This window comes from Hyperolius riggenbachi, chromosome 2 (genome assembly GCF_040937935.1).
Source record: "Hyperolius riggenbachi isolate aHypRig1 chromosome 2, aHypRig1.pri, whole genome shotgun sequence".
NCBI classification, from domain to species: domain Eukaryota; kingdom Metazoa; phylum Chordata; class Amphibia; order Anura; family Hyperoliidae; genus Hyperolius; species Hyperolius riggenbachi.
Window position 1 is genome coordinate 216,125,851 of NC_090647.1, and position 13,113 is coordinate 216,138,963.

The following is a 13,113-nucleotide window of genomic DNA, read 5'->3' on the forward strand; positions in this document are numbered from 1 at the left end:
CATGTGTGGCACTTTTTTGCACCCTAACTGCGCTAAGGGGTCCAAAGTCCAATGAGCACCTTCAGGCTTTACAGGGGTGCTTACAATTTAGCACCCCCCAAAATGTCAGGACAGTAAACACACCCCACAAATGACCCCATTTTGGAAAGTAGACACTTCAAGGTATTCAGAGAGGAGCATGGTGAGTCCGTGGCAGATTTCATTTTTTTTTGTCGCAAGTTAGAAGAAATGGAAACTTTTTTTTTTTTTTTTTTTTTTCACAAAGTGTCATTTTCCGCTTACTTGTGACAAAAAATAATATCTTCTATGAACTCACTATGCCTCTCAGTGAATACTTTGGGATGTCTTCTTTCCAAAATGGGGTCATTTGGGGGGTATTTATACTATCCTGGAATTCTAGCCCCTCATGAAACATGACAGAGGGTCAGAAAAGTCAGAGATGCTTGAAAATGGGAAAATTCACTTTTTGCACCATAGTTTGTAAACGCTATAACTTTTACCCAAACCAATAAATATACACTGAATGGGGTTTTTTTTTATCAAAAACATGTTTGTCCACATTTTTCGCGCTGCATGTATACAGAAATTTTACTTTATTTGAAAACTGTCAGCACAGAAAGTTAAAAAAATCATTTTTTTGCCAAAATTCATGTCTTTTTTGCTGAATATAATAAAAAGTAAAAATCGCAGGAGCAATCAAATAGCACTAAAAGAAAGCTTTATTAGTGACAAGAAAAGGAGCCAAAATTCATTTAGGTGGTAGGTTGTATGAGCGAGCAATAAACTGTGAAAGCTGCAGTGGTCTGAATGGAAAAAAAGTGGCCGATCCTTAAGGGGTAGAAAGCCCTAGGTCCTCAAGTGGTTAAAAGGAAACATCCATATCCCTCTCAGTTTAGGTTTAATCATCATAGAATGCAGTGCTCACCCCACAGTGCAGGGAGGATAAGACAAAGGGCCATAGCTTCTACAGAAAATAAAGTGATTCAATGTTTCTATCTGACAACATTGTAAAATTTAGAGACTGAGTTGAGGCCATCGTTTTATACACTTACTAGCGACTGGTGTAAACGGCTACAGAATTAGGACAACACATTTGTATCCAAAATGGCAACATAACATGCCAGCCAATTTATGAGTACTGAAAACAAGTATTCTTTCAAGCAGCAATCCTCTGCATAAAATCTACTCTGAAACTCTGTGATTGGTGGGTGAGAGATCATGCCTGATTCCAGTACTTCCGATTCTTCATTTTTCCAGGCTTATGGTGCCTCTCTTGCTTTGGAATTTAAAGGGAATCTGAAGTGAGGGGAATATGGAGGCTGCCATGCGTTTCCTTTTAAACAATACCAGTTGCCTGGCAGCCCTGCTGATCTTTTTGGCTGCAGTAGTGTCTGAATCATACATCTGAAAACAAGCATGCAGATACATTTTATCAGCTTTCGGTCAGAAACACTTGATCTGCATGCTTGTTCAGAGTTTATGGCTAAAATTAAGGTAGCCATACATCAGGTGACATGGCGGCCGACCAACCATCCGTTTTGATTATAATCGAACCAGATGAAAATCGTTGCCGCCAAGTGCATGCCCAACCAACAATGTGACCATAAAGTCAATTGCACATGCTGCAAGATAACTGGCCAACTTGTTCGATCGCCTGCGCGACTGTAATGTCGTGCAACTTCGGGAAAAACCGCAACTAATCCCCAGCGCTGTCCCCCCCCCCCCCCCCCCCGGTCCGCAGCCTCCGGGTGCACGTTGCTCTCCATACACGCGCGCCCCACGTGGTTGCCTGGTAAGGGCTCATGTGTGACATCACACAAGCGGTAGTGTTACTAGGCAACCATGTGGTGAGTGTATATGAAGAACAGAGTGTGCTTAGAGAGAGATTTGTCTCTTGGTCGAATCTGCCCATCATCGCTAGATGTATGGCTTCCTTTAGATACAGCGTACCGGCAGGACAGCCAGGAAACTGGTATTGTTTAAAACTAAATAACTACTGTGGGTTATAGGTCAGCCTCCATATCCCTCTCCCTTCAGGTGTCCTGTAAGCTGTGCTTATCCAGGCCACATCCACAGCACATCATTCCAGAAAAACAAGGTGGAGGAGCAAGTCTGCAAAGAAAACTTTTATTTCAAAATAAGTTATGTTTTACACTTTGCTTACTTACCAAGTTCCTTTTTTGTACAAGTGCAGCAAGTCTAAATACTATGGGACTATAGATATAGATCTTAAAGCATTCAGAGCAGAAATGTTGCCACATATTTATTATGTATGTACAATTAAAAGTTATCAGTGCAACTTATTAAGTCTAAAAAAAATATGTACAGTTTTACATGCTTAAATTAAGAAGAAAAAAAAAACAGAATAAGGCCAAATAAACACCATCACTCAATCAAAACCAGTGTTAAAAGGATTGTCTCTGTAGGGTAATAAAATCATTTCAGATAGACGCCCTCTTCTGGACAAGCAAGGGAAATGCACGTGCCTTGCTTTTCAGTGGAGTGTTATTCATTTCCATACTGTGGTCCCTGAAAGTCAGTAACTGGAATTTTTACGTTGACATGGTGAGCAACAAGCTGGCAGGGCCTCTTAATGGTCATTTCATTGTCACAGGCCACCAGACAAATATGGACAGCGGCCTGGTCTGTCCAAAAAAAACTACTTCACTTACTGCCAAGGAAGCATAATACAAGTATAATTACTGCACAAACAGCTCACACCTCCAAACTGAAATGGCAACTGATACTTTGGAAAAAGTATAAATATGTTTTAATATAAAAACACAGCATGTACGTCTGTTTTTATCACTTAAAGGAAATCCTGCAGACTCCTAAAGTTTGTTTTTGCTTCTTTAGAGGGGCTGGCAGTATATTTCAAAACGGCAAGCTACAGTACAATACCATACAAGACCGCAGTAGGTATGTAAACCCACCCACAAATTATATCAAACACGCCTCTATGGCACATAAAATGAACCTTGTGTGACACAAATGTGGGTGCTGTCATTCCATTTACACATTGTTCCTGTGCGGTCTTTCCTCACCCACCAGTTTCACTGCTTAGTGAGTCTGCATGGTTGGAACGGTCTTCACTGCCTACATACATACAGCAGTAGCTCAGTCACTTGCCAAGTGCTTCAATTCTAAAATGAGCCCCAAACCTGGAAACCTGCAACAAGCTCAAGTTATAAGTTCAGTTTAATACTGGACACCTTTTCACAGATTTGTCACTAAGTGTTTTAAGTAAAAGCAGCTTGAACTGCGAGGACAAGGGCAGTCTGAATTTAAAGGAGCCTAAAATAAAATTAGGTTTACATAAAAGGGCTGACTGTTACATTTACAAATCTAAAAACAAATAAAATGTGTAAATATCTTACACAAAGACTACATTCCAGTCTCTCCTACAGACTCCGCAACAAATATAAATACAATGCAACACAGTCCCCAGACTTTAGATTTGTGTAACTGGTAAATAATTGGCCCTTTTATGTAAAACATTAGTTTACATTTTCTGCTCCTTCCAAATTTCCCACCAAGGAAACCTGCATGGTGCCTGCAAATGACTACAGGTAATTTCCCTTTATAAGGTAGAGTCTCCTATTATAAAGATAGTTCTAGTGCCCAGGTTCCATGGCAGTTTCTAGTTACTCTGCAGTTATATGAATCCTCTGTAAGGACCTGGGCCTGGTTACCAGTTCTAGAATGGTTTCTGATGGACCATCAGCCACATAGATAGCATTACATCTCATAGCCATGCTACACAATGTCTGTTTCCATTGTGCTGTGTTTTCTTTCCTTGAATTTGTTTTAGAGTAAATATGGGCACATTGCCCATTTATCATTTACTTAAAGTACACCTGAAGGGAGAGGGGTATGGAGGCTGCCACATTTATTTCTTTTTAAACAATACTAGTTGTCTGGCAGTCCTGCTAATCTCTGACTGCAGTAGTATCTGGATCACACATCTGAAACAAGCATGTGGCTATTCCAAACAAACGCCTGATTTGAATGCTTGCTCAGGGTCTATGGCTGAAAGTATTAGGCCCCATTCACACTGAGAATCGCAAAATCACTAGCATTTTGCAAGGCAATTTTCCTGTGAGTGTACAGGAAAGTTATTTTGTGATTCCTTAACATTGAAATGCAGTTGCTCCAAAATCGCTAAAAATGCTGCATGCACCAAGTTTTCAATTTCAGCAAATGGCTGGCAATCGCTACAGTGTGAACAGCACCATTCATTTGCATTGCCATCTCACTTTTCCAAGTGCTAGCAATTTACAGAGAAGCTGAAATCCCTAGTAAAACGCTCCAGTGTAAATGAGGCCGCAGAGGATCAATCAGGATAGCCAGGCAAAAGATATGGTTTAAAGGACACAAATATGGCAGCCTCCATCTCCCTCTCAGTTTGGGTATCCTTTATGCCTACTGGTCTGGAGTACAAGGTGCTGCAGAATGGTGTCACACATACCCACAAGGCATTCGTGTTCAATGTTATCAACCAGAACGTAAAAAGGCAATTAAAATACGTAGTCACTCCGTGAGCCAACAGGAGAGTTTGAGATCAAGTATGTGGTTTGCCAAAGAAAATGAAAGAATTCCATTTAAAAGCTGGAGAGACTTCCATTGCGCCGAGAAGCAGTGCTGTCTGTTTGTACTTCACTATTACGCAGCAGGCTCTCCTCATCCCCATTCAGGTGCTCATACAGATTGCTGGACAAGTTTCCATTTGCGATTCGTTCGTCTTTCCTTATGGATATGGGCAGGTTGGATAAGGTAAAAGAAACATCTTTGAAGGCATGCAATAAAAAGATGCCAACAATAATGGTTAAAAAGCCACTGAAGGTGCCGATCATGTCATTCGCAGACATATGTTGCCATTCTTTGAACAGAATGGCAGAACATGTAAGCACTGAAGTGGTAAAGAATACATAGTAAATAGGAGTCACTAGGGAGGTGTTAAATATATCCAAAGCTCGGTTTAAATAGTTTATCTGGGTGCTTACGCAGATTATAAGGCTGACCAGCAGGATCCAGGACAGGGGATTCTTCAGAACAGCCTCTCCAGCAAAGAGTCCCTTAATAGCAATGCCTAATCCTTTGACGCAGGAGACAGAGAGGGCTCCAATGACAGAGCAGATTGATATATACACCAATATGTTGGACTGCCCATGGGTTGGTCCAACCACAAAGATGAGGATCAGGGAGACAATTACAACTGCTGTCGCAAAAAGCACAAAGCCTGGAGAAGAAAGAAAAGCACAAGTTACAAGTGTGGTCTTTCCCTTGCTCACAATTTGCAATTGTCTCAAATTATTAAAGCATATGTGATTTTTTACACCACCAAATAAAGTAGTCACCAGATGACTGACAAAGTAGCCCTGTAGTTCTGGATATAACAGTAGATTTATAAATCAGAAACAAAGCATTATCATAGAGCTCTTGACCAAAGAATGACATGTGTTTATGGTGACTGCCGTCATTGGCCTTCCACTATGCTAATTGCCTTCAATACAAGTATTTAGTGTTTGAACTGGGAAACCCAGGTTATGCCGAACACCACACTTCAGTACCACAGCTTGTGGAGAGGTCATTCACATGCGGTCTATGCCATGCTTCACGAGACTAATACTTCCTCCTTCCAGCAACTCCGTGACCCTGTCCACTAGCTGAGGTACTAAAGTGTGGTATGTTGCGTAATCTAGGTTTCCGAATTAGGGAACCCGGATTCAAACACCTAGTTTTGTCTTCTCTAACATTTTCACCTATCTTGTAAAATTACTCATGTATTGTGGAGGTCGGCAGAGGTACATGCTTCTTTGGTCAGGAACTCAACAACTGCTTTTTGTTTCTGCTATCTATATATGGTTCTGCAAAAAATGAGAAATACAGAAATAAAGCAACCATGCAGAAAGACTAAAACTACGTACAGAGGCTAGATTTTCATTAACTAAGAAATAGGGGTGGGACGACGAATCCGGCGAATCCACGAATCCCTCGAATATTAGGAAATATTCGAGATTCGTGGATTCGAATCCCGACGCCATTTTCCACTATGTGAATCCGCCGAATCCCGACGCCGCATCGCCGCACATCCGCCGCTCGCACTCGTCCTCCTCCGACCCCCCCGCGCCTCCTCCGCTCGCCTACCTACCTACATACCTACCTATACTTAAGGCCCTATACCCTGCTACCTATACTGAAGGTCCCTTTACCTACCTACCTACCTACCTACCTACACTGAAGGCACATGTACCTTACTACCTATACTGAAGGCCCCTATACCTAGCTACCTACCTATACTGAAGGCACATATACCCTGCTACCTATACTGAAGGCACATATACCCTGCTACCTATACTGAAGGCCCCTATACCTTGCTACCGATACTGAAGGCACATGTACCTTGCTACCGATACTGAAGGCCCATATACCCTGCTACCTATACTGAAGGCCCATATACCCTGCTACCTATACTGAAGGCCCATATGCCCTGCTACCTATACTGAAGGCCCATATACCCTGCTACCTATACTGAAGGCCCATATACCCTGCTACCTATACTGAAGGCCCATATACCCTGCTACCTATACTGAAGGCCCATATACCCTGCTACCTATACTGAAGGCCCATATACCCTGCTACCTATACTGAAGGCCCATATACCTTTCTACCTATACTGAAAGCACATATACCCTGCTACCTATACTGAAAGCTACCAATATTGAAGGCACCCATACCTAGCTAGCTATACTGAAGGCACCTTTACCTCGCTACCTATGCCTGGGTACCTATACTGCGGGCAACTATACCATGGATCGCACAATTTTTATGTGCAGGATTCGTTAGATTTGGGATTTGAAAGGTTCGAGATATTCGAGAACCTTTTTAGATTCGGATCCGGATTCGGAGAAATTGTGGATTCGTCCCATCCCTACTAAGAAATAATCTTGATCATCTCGTACAGAATTTTAGCAATCAGTACAGGCATCTCACGCCATACTAGATCACTGGGTGACTGACTCAAAGGAATACTATTGTTTGGGGGTTGCCTGCTCATGTGCTGCTTGTGGTCCTCCCCCTCTATACAACAAGACCAAGCTGTAGCAGTGCAGCATGACTAAGCACCACTTACCAGCCACATGGAATGAATGCCAATGAGTGGGTATTTTAGGCATTATACTATCTGGTGGGTGCATCAAATTTAGGCAAATGGTTTCAGAGATAAAAGCATATAGGAATACTATCCACACAACTCGCACCCTCAAAATCAGGGAGAAGTCTTCCATGACTCCATATAAATGGGTTAATGGTGTATAATTTTGGGTGATAGTCCAGATCAGGCTGTCTAATAAACTTCTGCCAATTCTACCATCCCTATAGTCAGTGCTCCGAATTACCATAGCCAAGTATGAACAATATCGGGAATAATGAGAAGCCTTGGTGGGTTCGCAATTTACCTATTTTAGCATAGATTATCCAGTTACCTTTCAAAACAATGCTAAAATTCAGTTCAGTGCTTTCAATAGGTAGGTTACCTGGATCTGCTAGCTTGATTGACATTTCATTTAAACTCTCAATCTCCTCTTCCTGAGGTGCATGGATGACCATCACAGTTGACCCGAGGATGCTCAGCAAACACCCAATCTTTCCATGGAGATTTAGCTTCTCATTTAAAAAGTATGAAGACAAGATGGCGCTAAAAAGAAATATCAACAGTCGTAACAGGCCTTGAAGAATCCTATAGCACCACAAAACATGACCAACCTACTAATACTGTCTGGTACCTTGCAATGCCTACAGTTATCTACAAAAATACTCAGCTTAAAGAGAGTCTGAAGCCAGATAAAAAATGGCTTTTTATCTTATATTCAGCAGGGGCATGTTTGCCCCTGCTAAAACGCCGCTATCTCGCGGCATAACAAGGGGTCTTTTACCCCCCAAATTTCCCCTGCAATTTTGCTGCCCCTGTACGCTTCCGTGTGAGGCAGGGCTATGAGCTGCAGCCCTGCCTCACACACGACTGTCAGCGGCGGATCTCCGCCTCTCCCCGCCCCTCTCAGCGAAGGCAGACTGAGAGGGGCGGGGGAGAGGCAGAGATCCACCGCTGATAGACGCGTGTGAGGCAGGGCTGCAGCTCATAGCCCTGCCTCACACGAAAGCGCTCCCTGGAGGTAGCAGGGGGGATTTAGGGACTAAAGACTCCTCGTTATGCCGCGGGATAGCGGCGTTTTAACAGGGGCAAACATGCCCCTGCTGAATATAAGCTAAAAAGCCATTTTTTATCTGGCTTCAGACTCTCTTTAAGTTCCATGGATATGAGGAATCCCAGATGGAATACACACACACATATATTACATATACAGTGTATATACAGTAATCAAACCTCTGTTTCGCTCTTAATGTTCAATATATGAGAACCAGTGGCTACTGCAAAGGACTACTAAATAATCTGTGTGGAGGCTGGAAAAGTGAGCACTAGTTCAGGTGGGCAACTCAGCCACTATTACAAGGGCAGGTGTAATTGACAGCTATCAGCTACTGCCTAACTGAGCCATAATTGCTCAGTTGGATTCTGTCTCATGTAACATACATTTTTTCCCCCAGAAGATAGAACATAGGATAAAATGATCAAACCCAGTGCACGGAAAATCTGGTCACAATACAAATGCTACAATCAAACGTTTATAAGTGCAGCTGTTCCATTCCTGCACCAGATTTCTTCAATTTCCCTTCAAAGGGGTTTTGATAAAGGCAGATTTTTTTTCTATTAAACTCGATCAGTTATGATCACACCGAACAAGTCACAACTGCTCATTATAGTCACGGTACGACCAAATCAGTGAGGCACTTCCAGGGTTATGACGTCACCACAAATTCAACTTGTGATGCCACGACAGGACCCACTGCAACACCACCGTATTCAGTGCGATAGCACCATAGGGCTAGCCCTACTTCTGTGACAGGATGCGTCAGTTTTTGGCAAAGCTACGGACCGCATATAGTGTAATAGAGTCCTTAAAGAAATATCCTAATTCATGACATGTCTCCTGAAAAATAAATCATTAGACAGTGAAGAGTGGAGATAACAAGCAGTGAACTAGTAGACACTGTCCACGGAGGGAAGAACAATATAAAAACATTTCTGCTCGTTTACTAATAACACAATTATTTGGCGACTCATCATTGCTGAACAATGTTCTAGGAAAATTGTACAGATGCTTTCTGCGTGACTATCAGTAGGGCTACTTTTTTTTGTTTGTTTGTTTTTGTCTCAGACTGGAATAAGTAGAAATATATTGTATACAGACTGCACTGGAATTCCATAATCTATAATACTTTCAGCCATTCAGATTTAGAATTGTTTTATTAATGGTGAGGCAATGAAATTCGCTAAATTCTTTATGACAAAAATATCAGTTGGAGAAAAAATACTATGCAAATTTACTTTGTAATTTTTGCAACGTTACACAAATTCTTTTTATTTTAATGCTCCACTGATAGCAATGGATTTTTACAAAACAGAGTCTTATTTGCTCATCACTATTGCTGACTACAAGAAGAAAACTTTCATTTAATGAACACCACCTTATATGAAATATGAAGCAAAGCTTTAGTAACTACAATGGTTGATCCAATAGTGCAAGGCAGCCCTGCAGCATGGATCATTCATAAACTAACAGTTCGCTAAAATGTAAGGTTTCAAAAGCATGCTTAGTACCTCACTAGCACACTTAGAGCTCCTAAGGGCGTCACAAGAGTGGCTGGTGCAAAGGCATATGCAGCAAAGTTTGCAACTTCTCCAGCTCCCACTGAAAAGAGATGAGAATTTTCAGAATATAATGCAGATACTCATGGAAAATAATTATTGTAACAAGCAAACTTGACATAAATGAATAATAACAAATACAATGACAATTAAATATTTGCTCATCAGAGATGGGTAGGCTTCTTTTGAAAGTGTTGTCTTCATCAGCCCAATCCTAAGGCACTAATTTGTAATATTTATTTCCTTTTGATGCACCCTGGTACCTTGCCCCAGCACACCTATGCATATAAATGTAAAACGGACTTGGCTAGCCCTGAAAGTAAGGACAATTGGATAAGCATATGGAGCAGGATTATTAAATGTTCCAATAAGTTACATAAAGTTGAGGCAGCACACAAAGCACCAACTCCAGTCAGGTTGGACAAGCGTCACATGGGTGCCAGTCCATACGGTTTTACAAGCTATAGTCAGGGGGGACATGCTCCATATTTGGTGATCCCGTTCTTGTCTGATTAGGTACTGGAACAAGGTCAATATGTTTTTAAATCCCCTTTTCACAGTCACTATACACAGTAACCCTTACTTTATAAGAAAATGTATGAACTTGCAGAAAAACAGAACAAACTAGCTACCCTGGTGTTGCTTGCCGCTACCATGACCACTGCAAAGAATTGGAAAAAGCACTTGATAGATTGATGAAGTGATGAAGTTAAGAGTTGAATGATTATGAAGACTGACAAGTATATTAAGGGATATTCATAGTAAGTTTCTAAATATGTGGGATCACCCTCCTATAGAAGATCCTTTGTTATCCAGGTTGTAGGACTACCTCTTTTCTTTATTTTATTCTCCTCTTCTTTTCACTTCAGCTATTAGCTAGTTCTGTTTGCTGCTAATTTCTAGACACAGATGAACAGAGACACCCGCCGACCGCACACAGGTGAGCTGTCACCTCTCAACCTTTCACCTGGACCCAAAGCTGGTGAGGTCAGGTATTGTTTGTCATTTTATGCTGCATGTCCCAGAAAAAAACATTGTAGTCCTCTGGGCCAAAGACCTGAATTTACAGTAAAACTGACTACTCTGCTGTTCCATCTATTCGGTTGTAAAGTTGATTGTTCTTATTTGTTGGGAGTGGTTTTGGGAAATTTGCATACACCTGTAAATGGCATGAGCTCTTGTTTAAAAAAGTTTCAATAAAAGCTTTACAACACAATTACTATCCAAGGCTTCACTAAAGTGAATGGATTGCCAATTTAAGATAATCACGGTAAGTCACTAAACATGGGAAAAAAAACAAATAAATTACGGTAGACTGTCTCTTTATAAATATGGCAATTTTAGGATTTTTTCAAAAGGGCAAAAGAAAAATGGTAAATCTGTAACTCAACCATCTCTTCTTTACAAATATATATATATATTTCTTTATAGACGAGAATCGTGTAATGAAGCAGAGTAAAACAGCAATGTTTAAGTGTACCAGTAATGAAAAAAGTGCCACAAATGGGTATTTACCCAAGTAGAGGGAAGCAACAGGCAACGTGGAGGGAGACGGGGAAAGCCTCTGGATCCAGAAGCCTTACTCTGCCGAGGTAGAGTTTGTAACCTTTTTTCTTTCTAAAATGTGACAGGTTTGCTTTTGTACCTAGTAGCAACCAATCAGGTTCTTTAGTTTATGTAGGGGAATAAAACAATTAAAAATACATACTTGAGAGAAGTCCAGCCCACCATAACCCTTCTTTAAGATATGCATGACCTCCTTGACCTACAAAAGAAAAAAAAACAAGAAGGATAAGATAATGGGGGGGGGGGGGGGGGACACACACACCAAAACTTCAAGAATAAACATTTCTACAATGCCAAAACACATTCCTTTGGGTTTTTTGTTGTTGCAAACAAAGGCGTAAACTATAAATCTTGCTATATTAGCACTGTCCTACATTTTTCAGAAGGCTCAGATACTGCAGATCCGAGTCATGGTGACATAAGGAAAATCTGTCATGAGAGAAATGTAGTAATGTCTATTGCTGAACGTCTAAAAATTGCAAGTTTTTATTGATGTCATGCTGATTTGGCTACATATCCAAAGCATTCTCCTGAAGCAAGTATGCAGATCATTTATGATAAGTCTTTGCATAACTGCTATTGGTGAGCACATGAGACGGTATTTATAGTAAGAGGATCTGCATTACAGTTGGTCAAGGGGATACTAAGAATTCAAACCAGCATGCAAATTGCACGCATCTTGGAATTGGGCCAATCAAATGTACATCCTGACAATTTTTACTGACGCAGCTTTAAAGGACCACTATCACGGAAAACTGTAAAATGTAAAATACATGTAAACACATACAAATAAGAAGTATATTTCTTCTGGAGTAAAATGAGCTATAGATTACTTTTTTCCTATGTTCCCGTCACTTACAGTAGTCAGTAGAAATCTGACAGAACCAACAGGTTTTGGACTAGTCTCTTCATGGGGGATTTTCAGCATGGCCTTTATTCTTTATAAAGACACTTCCTGAAAAGGATTTATACAAAGATGTCAGCTGGCCTCCCTGCACACTTTTTGGCAGTTAGAAGCTTGGCGCTAACGTTTTGTGTAAGTGAATTTACAGTGATTTGCGCAGTGAAAAATCACTGACCACCTTCGCGATTCCCAATAATCAGGATCAGCGCTTTATTAAACCCTGTACCGCGATCGCTCAAGAATCGCGGCAAAATGCAGCATGCAACACGTGACAATCGCGGCAGCGAGATCACTGCCATGTTTATTTACCATTGCACTAGCACTTTAAAAAGTGCGGGCGCTTTGGCGATTAGCAGGAATCACCCGCTAATCGCTGTAGTGTGAATGGCCGTTGAGCTGGAAGCAATTTAAATTGCGTTTCTATGCAAGCAGAAATGATCAGCATCTCACTGACCACGTGTAATCAGCATTCAGCCAGGTGACTAGGCTCGTTAGGAGGAGGAAAGCAATGGTTGCTATTATAGTTCTCACACAAGAGTTGCTCTTTAAACCCACCATTGGGTTGCTTGGCCACAGGGCTGTGCTTTGTGGGTGCTGATCTCAGCAGAGTGTTAATTCATTTAATAGGCATTTAATTGACTGAAGACTGCTGATTTTAACACACCCTATGCACATCTGCCACAGCATTAGATTAACCCTGACTTGCAAGGATCTACTCTGTACAGCAGACAGGATGGGATTTTAAAGAACAACAAACAAAAACAACAAGTGAGAAGAATATGGAGGCTGCCATATTTATTTCCTATTTAACAATACTAGTTTTGCCTGGCAGCCCTGCTGACCTATTTCCAATTCCCTGGTATCTGAAGTTTTGAGG

The 13,113-nt window shown here is 41.2% G+C and overlaps 1 protein-coding gene across 2 annotated transcripts in view; it reads right to left on the reverse strand.

Moving 5' to 3' along the window:
- Positions 1 to 2,111: 2,111 nt before the first annotated feature.
- NIPA2 (NIPA magnesium transporter 2) overlaps positions 2,112 to 13,113 on the reverse strand; it is a 31,943-nt gene continuing 20,941 nt past the window's right edge. For both annotated transcript variants that reach the window (XM_068268130.1, XM_068268131.1), the window contains exons 3-6: positions 11,475 to 11,531; positions 9,719 to 9,809; positions 7,536 to 7,696; positions 2,112 to 5,239 (exon numbers count right to left, since the gene is read on the reverse strand). In XM_068268130.1, coding sequence (XP_068124231.1) covers positions 4,602 to 5,239; positions 7,536 to 7,696; positions 9,719 to 9,809; positions 11,475 to 11,531 — 947 coding nt within the window. In that variant the 3' untranslated portion in view covers positions 2,112 to 4,601. The remainder of the gene's footprint in view (positions 5,240 to 7,535; positions 7,697 to 9,718; positions 9,810 to 11,474; positions 11,532 to 13,113) is intronic.